The sequence below is a fragment of the Oryctolagus cuniculus genome, chromosome 1 (genome assembly GCF_051225735.1).
Source record: "Oryctolagus cuniculus isolate XC-2025 breed Fujian yellow rabbit chromosome 1, ASM5122573v1, whole genome shotgun sequence".
In the NCBI taxonomy this organism is placed as follows: domain Eukaryota; kingdom Metazoa; phylum Chordata; class Mammalia; order Lagomorpha; family Leporidae; genus Oryctolagus; species Oryctolagus cuniculus.
This window is the reverse complement of record NC_142867.1, coordinates 10,248,309-10,268,199: the sequence shown is the minus strand read 5'-3', so window position 1 is coordinate 10,268,199 and position 19,891 is coordinate 10,248,309. Positions and strand designations below refer to the sequence as shown.

Genomic DNA, 19,891 nt, shown 5'->3' with positions numbered 1-19,891 from the left:
ATCTTGTGGTTTCAGTGGGCTCCCTCCCTGTGCTCTGTGTCTCCATCACCCCACACACTGTGTGTCCCAGAGTTGTCTCAAAAACATGGCTCTGGGGCCAGCATTGTGGGTTAAACCGCAACCTGTGACACTAGCATCCCATATCAGAGTGCCAGTTCAAGTTCTTGGCTGCCCCTGGCTAATGTGTCTGGGAAAGCAGCAGACGATGGCCCAAGTCCTTGGGTTCCTGCCACCCACATAGGAAACCGGGATGGAGTTCCTGGCTCCTGGCTTCAGCTTGGCCCAGCCCCAGTGGTTGCAGATATTTGGGAAGTGAAGCAGCAGATGGAAATTCTCTCAGTCTCTCCCTCTCTGTCACTCTGCCAAGAAAGAGAGAAAGAGGAAGGAAGCAAGCAAGCAACCAAGCAACCATGGCTCTGATCCCACAGGGCCTTTCAAGGTCTCCTCATTTTGTCATTGCTTAGAAATAAAGTATCAGCCTCTTAGAAGGTTAGTGTGGGGACTGGCTCATGCTAGTGTCCAAGCCCTGGCTCCAGCTGGGCCCTCTCTGTCTAGGTCCTCTGGGCTCACCCATATCCGGGTCCCACACCCACTGGTGGCCTTCCAGGACCAGCCTCCAGGTGCCTCACCCCCATGCCACCCAGCTGCAAGTCTTCCCCTTTGCCTCCTTGTCATGGTGACACCCACACCTGGCACAGGGGAAGGAACTTGGGACAGAACTCTGAAGACCTGAGTCTGATCTGGCTCTCCTCCCAGCCGGCCTTCTGTCTTAGACGTCTACCTCTTAGGGTGACACAGAGAGATAGAGACAGATGGAGATCTGTAATCTGCTGGTTCACTCCCAAATGGGCACAACCACCAGGGCTGGGGCAGGCTGTAGCCAGGTGCCAGGAACTCCATTCAGGTCTCCCACAGGAGTGGCAGGGGCCCAAGTACTTGGGCCATCCCTGGCTGCCTCCCCAGGCCATTAGCAGGGAGCCGGACTTGGTGTGAGATTTGAACCTGCACTTTGATGTGGTACTGCTCTACCATGCCATCCCCTCACGCCACCTCCTGGGTCTCCATGTTTAGAAAGAAAGACTTGGGCCAGGTCTTCTGGAACTTTCCATCTCTGGATAAAATTCCATGACCTTCAGCTACTTGTTTTCTCCTCGTTTCCCAGCCAGACTGGATGTCTCTCGGCCAGAGATTGATTTATTCTTGGCTCCCCGCCTGCCCCCGCTCCTGCTGCCCAGTGTGCCGCTCTCCATGCCGGCAGCACGCAGGATGTGACTCCCGATGAGTGAAAATTATTGCCTGTGTTTTCTCCCCATCAGGCGACTGTGCAAGGGCAGATCCGGGGCCCCACGGTCTTTCTGCGCCTCACTTGCAGCATCCCCTGTGCCTGACGCTGCTGGGGTTTGACTGTGTGCCCCAAATCTCATTGTTGGAAGCTTAATCCCAAATCCATCTATTGAAGGTATCTGGAGCTGGGCCTTTGCGAGCTGTTTCGGGTTAGATGAGGGCACCGCCGTGGGACTGGTGACTACAAGAAGAGGAAGTGAGACCTGGGCAGACGCCCGGCTGCTCTGTCTTCGCATAGGATGACGCAGCACCAAGGCCACCACCAGATGGTAAGTAGATGTCGGCCAGGCTCTGGGACTTCCCAGCCTGCAGAGCCATGAGCCAAATGCATGCCTGTTCTTCATAATCGACTCCTATTCTTCACAACAGGTGTTGGAGCCACAGAAACCAGGCTGAGCCAAGCCAACCCTCTTCCTCTCCAGCTGTCCAGCTGACAAACTCCCCCTCATCCCCAAGGAGCCAAGCTGAGTGTTGCCTCTGAGATGCGCCTGCCCCTGAGCTCCAGCAGCAACGTGGCACTCACCAAGCTGGGCAAGGAGCCACGGCTTCTATCGTCCCTGCTGGTAAGAGCTCCGCAGGGGCACAGTCATTGCCTTGTCATCAGGAGGCTCCAGGGCTCTTGCCAAGGGAGCCTTGTGCCCAAGGGACACTTGGGTCAAGTATGACATTAACTCCTCCCTTCCTGTGTCTTCTGTCCCCTTGGCCACAGCTGGGAGGGGGCACCTTGCTCCCCTGGTTGAAGCCATAGCCTCCAGGAGTCCCTTCTCAGCCACAGTCCCTGGGGGCTTCCGGGGCAGTGTGGCAGCTGCTCCTGCTGGCTTTGGGCCCTTGCAAGGACAGTAACCAGCTTTGGGAGGTAAGGGAGTGATGGCCTGGCCACACAGCTCTGCAGAGTGAGCTGGAGCCAATGTGGAGCTGGATCCCCTCACCAAAGGGTCTCTCTGCCCCAGCATAGCCTCCACTTCCCCTCTGGGGACCTGGAGTGCAGTGTGAATGCCCATGCTTCACGGCTAGGTCTATCCAAACACGGACAACCAGTTGGGTGCCACATGTTGGGGACAGGTGGAGCAGAGAGGGCCCAAGGCACCGAAGGCAGCTGTGTAAACTAGGTCAGTGCTGTGGGAGGGAAGTGGAGTGTGGCAGGTGGCAGCATTTCCCAAGTCCATGTGGGCGTCCTGATCACCTGGAGACCTCTGTTCCAGGATCTGTGCGGTGTCTTCAGTGCCTTTGGTTGTTGGCGGCTCACACAAGCCACCCTTCCTGTGGAGCAATAGGTACAGTGGAGACAGAGGGTGATGCCCTGATAGGGCAGGGGAGCAGGTTCATCAGGGTACCCCAGGCCCAGGTGTGTGCACCTGTGGGAAGAGGCAAGGGGCAGTGACTGGAAAGCACGTTGAGGGAGGAGGACCCTGACCTTGGCAGGTCTCGAGGTAGCAGCACAGAGACCTAAGGTGTTTGGTGACACCTGACGAGGAAAGACTAGGACTCTGCATCGGGGCCCAGCATGAACATAGAGACTCCACCGACCATGGCCGAAGTTGGGAGACGAGGGCAATCTTGGGATCCAGGTTCTGGAGCAGGTTCGAGGGCAGCAGAAGAGAGAAGCCTTTTGTCTGGGCCCGCCCCCTCCAGCCGTGCTCATGAGTCAGCATCTTGGAAAGCAAGGTCCTTGATTGCCAGTGTACCCAGCACAGACCCAAGGACAGGTGTTGGCAGCCAGGGGTGTAGACAAGGAGCGTGCATGTGGACTTGGGGATCTGAGCACTGGAGGAGCTCTCCTGGGCTGCCTGTTTCCTACTCTGTTTCTTTATCCAACCAAGACAGAGATGAGGCCTCTCGCCAAACTTGGATGTAAGAAATGCATGTGCAAGTGCTTTGTATATAAGCCCCCGGCTCTTAGGGACAGGCATTGTGGGACAGTGAGCTAAGCTATGCAACACCAGCATCCCATACTGGAACGCCAATTCCAGTCCCTGCTGCTCCGCTTCCAATCCAGCTTCCTGCTAAGGGGCCTGGGAAGGCAGTGGAGGATGGCCCAAGTACCTGGGCTCCTGCCACCCTTGTGGGAGACCTGGATGGAGCTCCAGGCTCCTGACTTCAGCTTGGACTTGCCCTGGCTGTTGCAGCCATTTGGGGAGTGAACCTGTGGATAGAAGAATGCTCTCTATCAATCACTCTGTCTTTCAAATAAATCAATTTAAAAAACTATTAAAAAAAAAAAAAGAGTACTCTGGCCTGCAGGCCCAGGGGCTGTTGACCCCTCCAGCCGTGCTAATCATTAAGCCTCAGGACCAGGCAGGTGTGTGTGATTCGTGGGTGGTGGCACTGAGCGGTGGCCTGGGCTTAGGGCCAGAGGTGGGCACACTGACAGGTGATGCAGCAAAGCCTGCCTGGTGCCCCCCCACCTCCGACCCCAGGAGGGTGGCTCTCTCCCTATCACAAGAAGGAAGCGGGGAGTGTGGATGCCCAGGTGGAGAATTCCAGGGACAGGAGGGGCCCAGGGACCTCACTGCTCAGGGGAAGGCGCAGAGGCTGAGGGGGGAGGGGACACCTTGCAGGTCACGAATGACTCCTCTCCCCACACCCTCCCCTCCCTGCTCCTAAGGCTGCTGCAGGTGGAGCACAAGGTCAGCTGGGGGCAGGGCAGCTACTCTGCCTGGAGACCACGGGCCCTGCAGCAGAGGACCTGTGGGCCCTGTGTCTAGGGGATCTGACCCACGACCTCTCACCTCTGACCCCTGCAGCTGCATGAGGCAAATTTAGAGGATGTCCAGATAGGCAAACAGTGCTGCTTCCAGGTTGGCACTTTCTGTGCCAGGTGAGAGCCAAGGGCAAAGGTCCAGTTGTAGGGTCCACCTCAGGGGATCTGGGGCAAGCCAGGGCTAGCTCAGGTCAAGGGCAGTATCTGGCCTCCCTCTGCTGCTCTCTGCCTTGACCTTCCAGACCCCAGCAACTTTGAGAGGACCCGCTGTGTGTCCCTGGGCAGCTTGGCAGCCATGGGGATTGGCTCAGCTCTCTGCAGCCAGCCCGGGACCTCTCCCAGAGTTCAGCACCAGTGGCGCCGCTGAGACCCTTGGCAGGCACCCAGGGAAGTGGGAGCAGGGCCACTGGGGACCAGGGGTAGGCCTGGCCAACCTGGGATTCCCCATGCTGGTTCCGTCCAGCAGACTTTATCGTCTTGTCTTTCCAAGGCCAAGGACAGCTTGTTCACATGGGAAACCCCCGTGACCCTGCCACCCCCTCTCTGGCATTCAGGAAAAGTGCTCTCTGAGAGCAGAGGGATTCTTGGTGTGGGGGTGTGCTCCAGGAGGCATCAAGACGAGCAATAGCTCTGAGTTTGGGGTGCAGGTGCGGGGGGGGGGTCCTAGCTCTCGATGGATGACCCTGTGTCTCTGGGACTCATCTTGTGAGGTGAGGAGGGGGCCCACTGGCCTGGCTGATCCACAGGTGGTTGTGCAAATCTAACGAGAAATCAGTGGAAGCTTTTTATCAAGCGTGAAGCACCATTCAGGTGGCAGGGGACACTTGGCCGTCACTCCGGCCTGCTGCCCATCTGGCCACCCCAGCCCCTCTGCCTGTTGGCCCTCTGCACAGAACTGAGAATAGTGAGGAAAGCCAAGCTGCCCATGTGGCACCATTGTGTGGCTGTGTCACATTCCCTAGCCCATTCACTGGCACTTGGGTTGTTTCAGCCTTTCGCTGCTGTGAGCATTTGTGTGCGAGTTATTTGCCTGAATATTTACTTTCGGTTTTGGGAGCTGTACCCAGAAGTGAATTGCTGAATCACAGGGTAATTCTGTGTTTTGCTTTTAAAAAATGATTTAGGAGCCAGCGCTGTGGCATAGCAGGTAAAGCCACCGCCTCAGACACTGGCATCCCATATGGCTGTCAGTGTGAGTCCTGGCTGTTCCACTTCTGATCCAGCTCCCTGCTCATGTGCATGGGAAAGCAGCAGAAAATGGGGCCATTTGGGAAGTGAACCAGTGGATGGAAGATACCTCTCTCTCTCTCTCTCTCTCTCTCTCTCTTCCTCTCCCTCTCTCTTTTTCTTTCCCCCTCTCTTTTTCTCTTTCTGTAACTCTGACTCCCAAATAAATAAATGAATCTTGAAAAAAAGAGATTTATTTATCTATTTGACAGGCAGAATGATGGCAGGGGTGGAAGGGAGTGACAGAGACAGAGAGATCTTCCATCCACTGGCTCACTCTCCAAGTGGCTGCAACAGCGTGGGCTGGGCCAGACTGAAGCCAGGAGCCAGGAACTCCATCCAGGTGTCCCACGTGGGTGGCTGGGCCCAAGCCCATCTTCTGCTGCTTTCCTGGGAGCATCATCAGGCAGCTGGAGGTGGAAGTGGAGCAGCCAGGACTTGAACTGGCACTCTTGTCCAACATGGGAAACCGGCACCACAAGCTACGGCTTAACCTACTGTGCCACAGCACCAACCCCTGTGTTTGATCTTATTCACAGTTGAGATACATTCTGAGAAAGGTGTGATTAGCCAGTTGTACTGTGTGTAGACGTGGAGTGTACTTACATAAACCCAGATGGGACAGCCTACCACACACAGGCTGCTCTGCATAGCCTATTGCTCTCAGCTACAGACCTGTACAGATGTCTCTGTTCTGCATCCTGTGGGCAGGTGTAACACAGTGAGATGTGTGTTATATAACAATAGAGCACTGGTTCTGTAAAAACACCAGGCGATGGGAGCTTTCCAGAGCCGTGACAACCCTTGTGACCGCCTTTGTCTGCGAGGCCTGTCATTGAGCAGCCCTTGGTCCATGGTGCATAGTTGTATCTTAATGCCTCCCCTACCCACTAGATGCCTAGGCCTGGACCATCAAGTATAGTAGTCACCAGCCCCAAGTGCTTGTTTAAATCCGAGCTAATTGCAATCGAATAAAATCAGTGATCCAGACCCTCACTAGCTCCAGTTCTAGTGCTCGGTACCAGGTGTGACTGGCGGCTGTCCTCTTTCTGTCTCTCAGAATGCGCTACTGGCTAGTGTTGGTCTACCCTGTGTACCCCTTCTAGGGGCAGGACCCAATCTGCCTGGTTGACAGCAATACACCCAATGCCTAACGCAGTGCCTGGTGCATAGGGTGGGTGTGTTAGGGAGGCAGAGAGGGGGAGAGGAGGAGAGGAAGGAAGGGTTGCTTTCACAGTCACTCCTTCACTTGGTCTTCTCAACAAGTCTGTAGGGGAGGCAGGACAAGGACGACCTATTAGGTGCTGACATAGGCTGGGGAGGTAACCACTACCTCCTAGAGCTTACAGCCAGCACAGGGCACAGGTCAAGGATCAAGACCCTCCCACTGTCTCCAACAGTCAGACGCTCAGGGACTCACAAGACTTACGGGCTTAATAGAGTAGAGACAGCCCTGTGGCCGGGGAAAAGACAGCTGAAAATTCAGGCTGGCTGTGGTGGAGTTAGGGTATTTTTCCATCAAGAGGGACTTTGGACAGGAAATTAGCCACTCTCCATTGTTTTTTTTTTTTTTTTTTTTTTTTTTTTTTTTTTTTTTTATAAAGCAAGGACAGAGACTACCAGAAATCATGTGTCAGGGTTATTAGTTAAAAGGCAAAGAGGCTGGGTTGGGACCAGGATTGGGAGGGCATAGAGGTCAGGGCCACAGCATTACAGGAGTCACTGAGGGTTTAGAACAAAAGAACAATTCCATGGTCTCTCTCTCTCTTTTTAAAGATTTATTTATTTGAAAGGCAGAGTTACAGAGAGGTAGAGCCAGAGAGAAAGAGGTCTTCCATCTGCTGGTTCATTCCCCAAATGACTGCAACAGCCAGAACTGAGCTGATACAGAGCCAGGAGCCAGGAGCTTCTCCTGGGTCTCCCACATGAGTACAGGGGCCCAAGGACTTGGGCCATCTTCCACTGCTTTCCCAGGCCATAGCAGAGAGCTGGGTCAGAAGTGGAGCCATAGGGACTCAAACCGGGCCCACACAGGATGCTGGCGCTTCACGCCAGGGCATTAACCCTCTGAGCCACAGCGCGGCCCCTCCATGCTATCTTAATTAGACCAGTATAGCAGCATCCTCAACTGAGCCAGCGCTGAGGCTGAACAAGAGATGGTGGGAAAACACTGCCCCCTGAGCCAGGCTGATGGCAGCAAGAAAAGGGAGGTGGGCGATGGATGGGGACCAGTGAAGACTGAGCAGTGGGCAAGAATACTGGGCGAGGAAGGGAGTGATGGAGAGGGCAGTGGGAAGCACGATAATGCTGGTCAGCCAAGAATTCGGGAAGCAGGGACCAGCGCTGTGGTACAGCGAGTAAAGTTGCCATATGGGTGCCGGTTTGAGTCCTGGCTGCTCCTCTTCCTGTCCAGCTCCCTACTATTGCACCTGGGAAAGCAGCAGAGGATGGCCCAAGTCCCTGAGCCCCCTGCACCCGCATGGGAAACCTGGAGGAAGCTCCTGGCTCCTGGCTTCAGATCGGCCCAGCTCCAGCCATTGCAGCCATTTGGGGAGTGAACCAGCTGATGCAAGACCTCTCTGTCTCTCTCTGTAACTCTGCCTTTCAAATAAATAAATACATCTTTAAAAACAAAAATTCGGGAAAGGTGCTTGTGTGTAAGGAGTCAGATATAGCACATGCCCTGCTCATGGGACATATTATGTAGTTCAACCTCTTTATCAATGGAGAAACTTCCATGCCTCCGAAAGGCTTCTAATCTCATTTCACCCTTGGCTGCGATCTCCACATCCACTTGCCGGCTGAGTTCATTCACATTAAATCCTGTCTGATGAAATCTCTCTTAATCACGGATTACGTAATGGATGTAATCCAGCTACAGATCTTTTGTCACGGATCCTTATGGCCTGAAAACACAAGCTGTGGTGCTGAAGAACTCCTAATGGGTTTTCAGCGAATACCTCTGTGGTTTTGGGTAAATTATCATCCCGCGTCGATGCGGCCACTTATGCCTACTTCACAGGTCTTGAGTCACCCAGGGATGATGTACACAGAGCACCCTGCACAGCGGGAGGGAATGTCAGATAGCTGGCTGACTCTCTTTCTATGTTCTTGCCCTGAGTGTAGAGCATAGCATTGGTGATTAGGGTGGCTGGGTCAGGGAGATCGAAGAGGTGGAAATTCCTTGAAAATAAAGGCCCACTGGTGTTACCGACAGACCCTGAGTTAGTGAGGCGGGATCGTGTCGGGGTGGGTATTTTTCCTGGAAACCGTGTAGAAGCCAAGCCGGTACCTTCCAAGTCATTAGCTCTGGAAGCGCCTCGGTGCTGCCGCTGACTTCGCTGCCACTGCCGGAGTGGTGCCTGGGCGTCCTCCACCCTCCCGTCCTGCCTCCGGGCACCCTCTTGACCAGCTCCCGGAGCAGCTCCCGTGCAAGGAGGCTGAAGTTACATGCTCTCACCCCCTGGTGAATTGCCAGCAGACTGTGAATTATCAGGAACGCAGGGAAGTCCCCCAGCGGCACTCGGAGCCGATCCCCTGCAGAATATGGGGCGGCACCCTCTCTGATCTCAGCCCTTTCCTGTCACCTGTTTGTGTGATCCTAAATAGCAGTGCTAGGGCAGGAGGCCCAGGGAGGTGGGGGGAGACAGTCTCCTGGTTCCTTGACCTTGACATGTATATTCATACCCATCTGTTACTTTTCTTTTTCTTTTTAAGATTTATTTATTTGAAAGACAGGGAGAAACAGACGGACAGATCTTCCATCTGCTGGGTCACGCCCCAGGGCTGAGCCAGGCTGAAGCCAGGAGCCAAGAATTCCATCTGGGTCTCCCAAGCAGGTGGCAGGGGCCAAGTACTTGAGCCATCTTCCACTGCCTTTCCAGGCATATTAGCAGGGAGCTGGATCAAAAGTGGAGCCGGGACTCAAACCAGTGCTCCCATGTGGGACGCCGGCATCACAATTGCCTGTTACTTCTCATAGCACAGTCTCCTCTCAGGCACGCAGTCCCTCGTTCAGGAAATAATTACTGGCCGGCGCCGTGGCTCAATAAGCTAATCCTCCGCCTGCGGCGCCGGTACACCGGGTTCTAGTCCCGGTTGGGGCGCCGGATTCTGTCCCGGTTGCCCCTCTTCCAGGCCAGCTCTCTGCTCTGTGGCCCGGGAGTGCAGTGGAGGATGGCCCAAGTGCTTGGGCCCTGCACCCCATGGGAGACCAGGAGAAGCACCTGGCTCCTGCCTTCAGATCAGCGCGGTGCGCCGGCCGCAGTGCGCTGGCCACAGTGGCCATTGGAGGGTGAACCAACGGTAAAGGAAGACCTTTCTCTCTGTCTCTCTCACTGTCCACTCTGCCTGTAAAAAAAAAAAAGAAAGAAAGAAATAATTACTGAGGTCTACTGTGTACACAGTCGTGGGTGGCAAGATGGCCCTGGTCCGTGCCCTCAGGAGATTAGCAATCCAGTGGGAAGACAGACAGTCAACAGCAGAGAAACCATTACCGAGGGTGGCAACTATGTGCTGCGAAGCAAACCACAGGGTGGTAGGAAAAAGCGGAGGTCGGGGGGCAGTTAGGGGAGACTCTGGAGCCAGACACGGGCAGAGGGAGAGGAGAGGAGGAACGTGACAGGCAGAGGTAGTGTTTGGGCAGAGGCTGTGCAACAGGACTGGACTTGACTTTCCAAGACTAGCACCCGGGCTTAGCGCCAGGAGTGTGGACCGCGGTGAGCACCATGGGAACGCGGGGGAGTGACACGATCCAACCCACATTTGCAAATCCTCAACCTGAACAGAAGAGGGTAAGGCTGAGTCTCGCCAGGTGGCCTCCCGGGAGGAAGTGTGCAGGTGCTGCTGCTTCCAGGCACCCATGGCGGGGGTGGGGTGGGGTGGGGGTAGATTTCCTGTCCGGCTAACATGGCTGACATAGTCGTGGGCGGCGGCACTGTTCTGGAAGTTGGCAGAAGGGCAGGGGCTTGCTCCTAAGGCCTCATCACAATCTGCACCAGACCTCCTGGGCTCTCTCATGCAGCCCCTAGGGGAAGCTGGAGCATCCCAAGATAGCTCGGAGGTCACCACCTGGGGGCAGATCACAGCCCTGGAGGAGCCCCCCGGGAAGCGCTGCAGACGCCCGGGGATGTCCCTGCTTTTGGGTGCTCAGCAGTTTGGGGTTCATTGTCACTAACAGTGCGATGTGGATGCCCCCGGGTCTTACCAGCTTGGGGTGGAGGAGCTCACGGTGGCGCCTGTGATCAAACCTCACCAGCTACAGCATCTGCTGCGGCAGGACATCAGCCCTCTCAGCTGGGGCATCTGAACACTTTCACTGTCGTGTTCCTAAGGAACCCTTTTAGACATTCCCCTTCCTAATGGTAACACACTCCCCGGGTTAGTGCCACAGGTCCACTGTATGCAGTCACAGGGGATGTGTCACAAGCTGGCCCACGGATGCCTGAAACCGCATATAGTTCCAAACCCTGTCTGTTGTTGCTTTTCAAAAGATTTATTTATTTGTAGGAAGAGTGACAGAGGAAGACAGAGATCTCTGTTGGTTCACTCCTCAAATGGCTGCAATGGCCAGGGCTGGGCCAGGCTGCAGCCAGGAGCCCAGAACTCCATTCAGGTCTCCCACGAGAGGGGTACAGACCCAAGCACTTGGGCCATCTTCTGCTGCTTTCTTAGGTGCATTAGCAGGGAGCTGCCTAGGAAGTGGAGCAGCTGTGACTTGAACCAGTGCTCATATGGGATGCCGGCATCATCGGTGGTGGCTTAACCACCTGTGCCACAACGCTGGCCCCTGTAAACTGTTTTGAAATCCATGTTTACAATGGGTCTTCCAAAAGCTCATGAAAAATGTGTTTTTTCATAGTATGAAAAAAACTATGCATGAATTTCAAAAAAATTTTGCACCGAAATAAACTTATTTTTTTAATTCCACTTTCCACAAACTTTTTAAAGTGCCCTTCAAAACATACTTAGCGTGTTAACAAAGTTAAGTACAGTAAGAGATTAACAAGAATAACTAGTGATAAAATGGAACAATTATAACGGTAATAGGTACTATATACTGTAATAAAGGTTGTTTTAAAACTTATGAATTATCTATTTCTGGAATTTTCTGGTCAGTGTAGACTTCAACTAACTGAAAACACAGAAAGTGAGGCCTCAGGTCAGAGGGATGGGGGCCAGCTTTGCGATACAGTGGGTTAAGCTGTCGCTTGCAGTGCCAGCATCCCATATGAAAACCAGTTCAAGTCCTGGCTGCTCCACTTCTGATCCAGCTCCCTGCTGTGGCCTGGGAAAGCAGCAGAAGATGGCCCAAGTGCTTGGGTCCCTACAACTCATGTGGGAGACCCAGCAGAAGCTCCTGGATCCTGGCTTTGGAGTGCCCAACCCAGGTCATTGCAGCAATCTGGGGAGTGAACTAGCAGGTGGAAATCTCTCTCTCTGTCTTTCAAATAAATAAAATATATCTTTTTTTAAAATTTATTTTTATTTATTTGAAAGGCAAAGCCAGAGAGAGACAGAGAAATCTTCCCAAATCTTCACTCCCCAAATGCTTGCAACAGCCAGGGCAGGACCAGAGCTAAAGGCAGGAGCCCAGAACTCAACTCAGGTCTCCCATATGGGTGGCAGGGGCCCAAGGACTCACCCCTACTTCGTCCCAGGTGCACATTAACAGGAAGCAGGAATCAGAAGTGGAGCCGGGGCTGGCGCTGCAGCTCACTTGGCTAATCCTCCGCCTGTGGTGCCAGTACCTGGGGTTCTACTCCCGGTTGCTCCTCTTCCAGTCCAGCTCTCTGCTGTGGCCCGGGAAGGCAGTGGAGGATGGCCCAAGTGCTTGGGCCCTGCACCCACATGGGAGACCAGGAAGAAGCACCTGGCTCCTGGCTTCGGATCAGCGCAGCGCCAGCCATAGTGGCCACTTAGGGAGTGAACCAACAGTAAAGGAAGACCTTTCTCTCTGTCTCTCTCTCTCTCTCTCACTGTCTAATTCTGCCTGAAAAAAAAAAAAAAAAAAAAAAAGTGGAGCCGGCTCAAACCCAGGAACTCCAACGTGAGATGTGGGCCTCCAAGGAACATTCTATGCCCTGAGCCAAACAGCACCCCGTTTGGGTTCCTTAAAGGACATCTTGGCTGCAGAGGACTTCGTTCCCCACGAGATGAGCTTTCTGCAGCCCCGGAAGGGGCAGAAGCCTAGCAGAACTGCAGACACCGGGTCCCTGCAGCTCCTGCGCCCCAGCACCCTCCTCCCCTCCGTGTCCTCCCGTGTCTGCGCCCAGAGGCAGCATGCGTGTCCTTCTTCAGTCTCACAGAGCTCTCACGAACATGATCCTCCCGCTGAGGCTGGGCTGGGCAAGATGCCACCCTGTGTCTCAGCCGTCTCTGCTCCCAGGACCCCCCAAAGGCGCTCCTTACAGAGCTCTGTGAGCAGCCCCGATTCAGCAGCCACAGCCACCCCCAGCGCCGCCGCCTCAGCCGGTCTTCACCACGCCGTGGAGAGTGGACGGTGTGCTCTTGCTTACCCCACCCCACGTTTCTGCCCGTGCTCCACTTTACAGGTGAGAAGCCCGAGACCTGAGGAGGTTTGATCTCAGAGCAAGGTCACAGGCGAGGGGATCCACGGCCGTTCTTCTTTGTCTCACACCAGAAGAGTGAGGACGCTGCCCGGCTGTGCCTCCATGTGGGGCGGGGGCGGGGCTGCTCCCCGAGTGTGTGTGGCATGAGCAGGCCTACTCAGCGTGTGGCCCACACACCGGCACCTGCCTACGAACTGCTGGTTAGCAGTCTGCGATGAGGTAGGTGCAGGAACTGAGAATAAGCACTTAGGAATGTTTCTAACAATTTGATGGCGCAATTTTAAACCCATTAAGTCTAATAAAAACATCTCAGCTAGGAGAGTGTCTTTTTTACATTTCACTTTTCTTTCTAATGATTCACTTTTATAGTATTTTATGAAAGTGTCAGTCTGTGACAGATGGGAAGTTTTGAAAGAAAAAAAAAAATCCTTCATTCCGTCAACGTTGACAACTTACAAAGCATGGTTTAGAGAGGCTGCATGGGGCCGTGGTAGGTCAAGCCTCTGCCTGCGGCACTGGTATCCCGTATGTGCACTGGTTTGAGTCTTGGCTGCTTCACTTCCAATCCAGCTTCCAGCTAATGGCCTGGGAAAGCAGTGGAAAATGGCCTAAGTGCTTGGGCTTCTGTACCCAGGTGGGTGACCCAAAAGAAGCTCCTGGCTCCTGGCTTTGGATGGGCCCAGTTCCAGCCGCTGTGGCCATTTGGGGAGTGAACCAGCTGATGGAAGACCTTTCTCTCTGTCTCTCCCGCTCTCTGTCTGTAACTCTGCATCTCAAATAAATAAATTAATCTTAAAGAGACAGAGGAGAGAGAGAGGGAGGGAGAGATTGCATACCTTCCACGTCCTGCGCAGACCAGGGAAGGTCTTTGACCTGAGGATTAACAGGAAGAAAAATAACATGCGGTTGTTTGGCTAAACTAACTGGTGGTCAGAGCCCAAAGGTCTCTCTTTCAGCCAAGGCAGACACAGCTGTGAGGTCATGGAGGCCGGGCCCACGGGCCCCCCAAGCCCTGTCCTGGGAGGGTTGGTGCCCTGGTCCGGGGCTGTGCGGAGAGTGGTTCTGTGTGCCCTTCCCTGGAGGATTGGCCTGATCGTGCCTTTGACAGAGCAGCTGCAAGTCTGCGCCTTCGTCTACTGGCCCTTCCCCATGTCAGGCAGACTGGGCTCTGCGACCCTGGTGGGCCGTGTCTTACTCACTTCCCCATCTGCAGTGCCCATGAGCTGGCCAGTCACAGGACCCAGCAGGGCGCCACCGTGGAGGCAGAACCTCTGAGACCCTGGAGAGAGAGAAAGGGGCTTAACCCAGGGCTCAGAGCTCCCGCCCCGCTGGGGCTGTGGAGTTGTCTGGAAGTGGGTGTTTGTTTCTCTGTGAGGCCTTAGGTCAGGAGGGCGGGTGCAGGGAGGGAAGACGGACAGGGGGTGGGGAAGACAGGAGGACCTGGAATCGCGCACCTGTCTCTTGCTGCCTGTGATCTCAGCCAATGGGGGTGACTCCAGGGACAAAGTGGACCCCTCCTTTCAGAATCCCACACTCCTCGTTCAGGAGCGGGAGAAGCTGCGGATCCGGTGACTGCCCCCAGCCAATCAGGTGAGTCAGTCACGCAGTGGCAAGTGTGTGAGGTGACCTCCCACTGCCCTATGCAACCCGAAAGCATGACAGTGGCCTTGGCTCACTCCTGCCTTCCAAACCTTGCACTTATTTCTCTGGTGGCCAGCTCTAACCCAGGACCCTATGGGACATTGGCATTCTGGTGTTTTTTTTTTAAGATTATTTATTTATTTATTTGACAGGTAGAGTTCCAGACAGTGAGAAAGAGAGAGAAAGAGAGAAAGGTCTTCCATCCGATGATTCACCCCCCAGATGGCCACAACGGCTGGAGCTACGCCGATCCGAAGCCAGCAGCCAGGTGCTTCTTGCTGATCTCCCATGCGGGTGCAGGGGCCCAAGCACTTGGACCATCCTACACTGCTTTCTCGGGGCACAGCAGAGAGCTGGACTGAAAGAGGAGCAACCGGGACTAGAACCCGGTGCCCATATGGGATGCCAGCGCCACAGGCGGAGGATCAACCACGTGAGCCACGGCACCAGCCCTGCCATTGGCAATCTGGAGAATGTAGCTTGGGTTAGCTAAGCTGACCACAAGGCTACCCTGGTGTCCCCTACATACTGCATGAATGAATGAATGCAGTGGCCTGTGTGAAGCAGCACATGTGGCCATGCAGCAAGCAATTGAGGCAGGGTCCCCAGGCAGGACATCCCCCTGCCCTGCTGGGAGACCACTTCCCTCCCAGAGCTCTCGGTGGAGCTGAACTCCACAAGTGTTTGGTGAGCGTGTGCCCCACACCGAGGACTGAATGCTGAGTCAGACCTGACCTCTTCCCAAAGGGAACGCACAGTTTGGGTGGTGGAGGCCACTGGAGAAACCGCTTTGATGCTGTTTGTAGGAGTGCTTTGGGAGCCAGGGGAGAGGACGTCTGTCTGCGTACTAACCAGGCCTGGCCCTGCTCAGCTCCCAAGAGCCGACGAGACTGGGGACACTCAGAGCAGTCTGGCCGTGGATGAGGAAGGGACTCCTGATTTTGCCTTAGTGGCGGCGGCTCACCAGCTAATTCTCAAGGTTGAGTAGGAGTCGCTGGCACACAAGCTGCGGGAAGGCACTCTGGCCAGGAGAATGCCTCCGGAAACTAAGACACTGGGAGGTCAAGGCCATGGCCGTGGTTGCAGCACCTGTGCAGGTCCACATGGCTGGAGGGTAGGACATGAAGGAGTGAAAAGAGCCAGGAAGTGAAGTGGGCACCAAACCAGGAAGGTGAGATGGCCGGCCTGGGGTAGCATTCGGGCATGGGGAGAGGAAATCCACTCGGTAGAGCTGTGGGCTCTCTTGGAGGAGGGGAAGGAAGGGTGCAGGTTTGAATTGGGAGCTGAGAACAAGGACAACGTTGGGTGAGGAAGTCTCTCCCTGCACCCACGCCAAGTGTCAGGGCCTGGGACCGAGAGGCAGGGCCAGAAGCCACTTTCACTCGGAGGAAGACTCTGCTACAGGCAGGGAGGCCGTCGCATTCGCCAGTCTACCAGTACCAGTCCAGACAGGACATCCGGATGACTCATGCCCGCCAGGCAATTCCTCCCAGCATAGCGCAAGGGATGGGCCGGCTCCGTGCACTCTGACCGCTTCTCGCAGGGAAGTGGCACCTTGACCTTGAAGCTCGCTATCACCCTTGGCCCAAGCAGAATCACAGGTGAGAAGGGAACTTCGATCTACTCAAAGCCAAAGAAAGGTTAAAGCCAAGAAAGGCAAAGTGAAGGTATTGAACTTGGGCCTATTCTACCCACTTGATGTCATTCTTAATATTGCACCCGTGGGCCGGCGCCGCGGCTCACTAGGCTAATCCTCCGCCTTGCGGCGCCGGCACACCGGGTTCTAGTCCCGGTCGCGGCACCGGATTCTGTCCCGGTTGCCCCTCTTCCAGGCCAGCTCTCTGCTGTGGCCAGGGAGTGCAGTGGAGGATGGCCCAGGTGCTTGGGCCCTGCACCCCATGGGAGACCAGGAAAAGCACCTGGCTCCTGGCTCCTGCCATCGGATCGGCAGGGTGCGCCGGCCGCAGCGCGCCGGCCGCGGCGGCCATTGGAGGGTGAACCAACGGCAAAAGGAAGACCTTTCTCTCTGTCTCTCTCTCTCACTGTCCACTCTGCCTGTCAAAAAAAAAAAAAAAAAAAAAAGCTTAAAAAAAAAAATATTGCACCCGTGTTGTCCATTGTCCTTTGCTCCACTTGGCCCCCAGCTGCACATGGCCTAGGGCATCCAAAGGTGGTGCCCAGACAGGACGATGTCCCACCTGTGAGCAAACCAGACTGGAAGGCGAGAGATGCGGCTCTGTCTGCACAGGAGTAGGTCATCCGAGGTCTTGACAAGTCTTTGCATGGCTGAGGAAATTGGAGATTGCTACATTTTACTGAAACTTTAGGTTTTGTGTCCAGCAGGCTTGTGTCTTTGCAGTAAAAGGGTCGATCCAGCTGCCTAAACCGGGGTATTCTTAGAAACAGGAGAGCTCTCAGATTTCATAACTCCTGGGCCTCAAGTTTACCTGCCTGAAGGGTAAGATCAGATAATCACCAGGCTGCCTCCCACCCCAATTTGTAATGCTCCCACGGCCTTGGCGGTCCTGTCGAGGCCTGTACCTCGGGCCAGGTACCCTGTGGGCTTCTGTCCCCTCCCTCCCCGGCCATGGCTATGGTCACACTCCTTTCGGCTTCAGCTCTGCTCCTGGGGCTGCCCGAGGCTCCCTTTCCTGGGTGCTGCTTCCTCTGCCCATCCTGAGCCTCTGAAGTTGGCCCCACACCGCCTGGACTCAGAGGACAGCTGTCCCACCCTACAGTGTGGGTGGCAGGGGAGCCACAGCAGTGTAGCAGCAATATTTCTGCCCAGCCCTGCTGACTCTGCAAGGCCCCTTGGGAAAAGAGCCGAGGAATAGGAACCAGAAAACCCAACCCCAAGGCCTGCCTCTGGGACCAGTTTCACGTCTGGTCAAATCGGAAGATTAGATCAGAGGCGACTCTGACTCCAGCCCCAACACGCTAACCCTGTGCAGAGGTCCCATCTGTGTCTACGTGTGTACGTGTAATGTAACCGGCGTCTGGAAGAGTTTGCAAAGCCTTTTTCTCCCCCTGATATTGAATGATTGGCACTACAGCCCTTTGAGGCAAATGACACAGGTAAGTATCTCTTTCTTATTTTTTCAAGATTTATTTATTTATTTGAAAGTCAGAGTTACACAGAGAGAGAAGTAGAGGCAAAGAGAGAGAGAAACAGAAAGAGAGAGAGGCCGGCGCCGCGGCTCACTAGGCTAATCCTCCGCCTTGCGGCGCCAGCACACCAGGTTCTAGTCCCAGTCGGGGCGCTGGATTCTGTCCCGGTTGCCCCTCTTCCAGGCCAGCTCACTGCTGTGGCCTGGGAGTGCAGTGGAGGATGGCCCAAGTGCTTGGGCCCCATGGGAGACGAGGGTAAGTACCTGGCTCCTGCCATCAGATCAGCACAGTGCGCCGGCCGCAGCGCACTGGCCGCGGCAGCCATTGGAGGGTGAACCAATGGCAAAGGAAGACCTTTCTCTCTGTCTCTCTCTCTCTCACTGTCCACTCTACCTGTCAAAAAAATAAAAAATAAAAATAATAAAAAAATAAAAAGAGAGAGAGAGAGGTCTTCCATCCACTGGATTACTCCCCAGATGGCTGCAACGGCTGGAGCTGCACCAACCTGAAGTCAGGAGCCAGGAGCTTCTTCCATGGCTCCTGACTTGGCTCCCATGTGGGTGCAGGGGCCAAGCACTTGGGCCATCTTCCACTGCTTTCCCAGGCCACAGCAGAGAGCTGGATCGGAAGTGGAGCAGCCGGGACTCAAATGGGTGCCCATATGGGATGCCGGCACTGCAGGTAGCAGTTTTACCCGCTACACCATGGCACCGAGCCCGTCGAATCTCTTTTTCACAAATGGGAAACTAGTATGAAAAGGGCTCTCATTCTGAGCTGCCTGAAGTCATGTGGTTTTGGAAAGAGGCTGCACTTGCGAATCCAATGTGAAAGTCAAATCCCAATTATGGCAATCACCTCATGTCCCCGAGCTTTGATTTCCCCAGCTGTGGACTGGGATGAGATGGGATGTCCCCTCCATGAGCCCCTACCACATTCAGGTGCCAGCAGTGAGAGTCAGCTGTGTAGGGAACCAAAGGCTGAGCCGTGGAGGAGGCTGGAGTCTCGCTGCGGGGGTGCTGGAAGTCCCCACCCTGAGAGCTAATCAGAGCCTCCAACCCCTAGGTCTCTCTGCAGACAGTCAGAGGAGAGAGAGGGGGTTGCCGTGGGCCAGGGGTGAGGGCCAGAGAACCACCAGGACCCTGCACCCTCAGCGCCCCCTCAAACACGTGTGTTTGTTTGTGGTGGTGGATCTGGTCTTGCCATCTGTGTTTGTCTGGGCCGTGTTGATAAAATAGTGACCTTTGATCCAGAAACGTTGAGTCAGAGTGCATAGTCTTGCTCTGCCGCTCATCTGCTATGTGGCCTTGGCCAAGTTCCTCATCCTCTCTGGGCCTTAGCCATCTTGTGGGGAAAATGAGACCCTTCTGGTTCTAAAAAGCACCACATTATGAAACGTGCAAATGCATTTGAATTTAGTAAACTTGAACATGGAACCCAAGGCCTCCAGTGCAGCTCCTCACCTTGGTAGAGGGCTGCCTGGCTGACTCTTGTTTATTGTGTGTTTGGTATTAGTTGGTACTCAATAAATAGCTGTTACACGAATGAATGAGTGGTTTTAGGTTTAGCCATTTACCACGTAGCCGCTGCAGTCAACAAGGCAGTGCAGTTTGGTGGAAAGGGTGTGGGCTACAGGTCAGACCAATTCTGTGTTTGGGACCTTGGGCAAGCTATTTAACTTCTCTGAGCCTTAGTGTCGTCACTGGTGAAATGAGAATTAGGAATCCTGTCTCGCAGGATTGTTAGCAGGACAATAGACAATGGGCTGAAAGCATTTGACACTGTGCATAGTGCACAGGAAATGTTCAAGCAATGTTCAATACTAAGAGCGAGGGCCGGGGCAGATGTTGGGTGCAACGATTCAGTCACTGCTTTGCATGGGAGTGATCGGCTCGAGTCCTGGCTACCCTGCTCCCTATCCAGCTTCCTTCTAGTGCGCATCCTGGGAGGCAGCAAATGACAACTCAAGTATTTAGGTCCCTGCCACCCCACGAGAAACCTGAATGGAGTTCTAGGCTCCTGACTTTGGCCTGGCCCATGCCCAGCTGTTGAAGGCATTTGGGGAGTGAAATAGCCAATGGAAGGTCTTTCTGTCTCTCTCTATTTCTGCCCAAAGATATCATGATAACCAAAAAGCAAACAGCAGCAGCAGTGCCAAAGCCGTGTCTCTACAGGTACAATAACAGTGACGGCAGCAAAGACAGTCAGCCCTTCTGTTGGGTAGGTAGATAAGTCAGGTGCTTTTAGCTGTTAGTGTAATTGTCTGAATTCACAACCTGGTGAGGTAGGTATCACCTCCATT

General features: G+C 54.6%; 1 protein-coding gene and 1 long non-coding RNA gene across 4 annotated transcripts in view; both read left to right on the top strand.

Annotated features, from left to right (window-relative positions):
• LOC103352296 (uncharacterized) overlaps positions 1-13,159 on the top strand; it is a 29,860-nt gene extending 16,701 nt beyond the window's left edge. Inside the window, exons 1-4 of one of the 3 annotated variants that reach the window (XR_011386921.2) lie at positions 1,143-1,316; positions 1,460-1,613; positions 1,714-1,907; positions 12,826-13,159. This is a non-coding gene — a long non-coding RNA (uncharacterized LOC103352296). Of the gene's footprint in view, positions 1-1,142; positions 1,317-1,459; positions 1,614-1,713; positions 1,908-7,685; positions 7,897-12,825 lie in introns of those variants that run through there. The other 2 variants (XR_016216514.1, XR_016216513.1) reach the window with 2 other exon arrangements.
• Positions 13,160-17,535: 4,376 nt separating this feature from the next.
• Positions 17,536-19,891, top strand: part of FADS2 (fatty acid desaturase 2) — a 42,679-nt gene continuing 40,323 nt past the window's right edge. Inside the window, exon 1 of the mRNA XM_089337148.1 lies at positions 17,536-17,559. Within this exon, the coding sequence (XP_089193274.1) occupies positions 17,551-17,559 (9 nt within the window). The 5' untranslated portion in view covers positions 17,536-17,550. The remainder of the gene's footprint in view (positions 17,560-19,891) is intronic.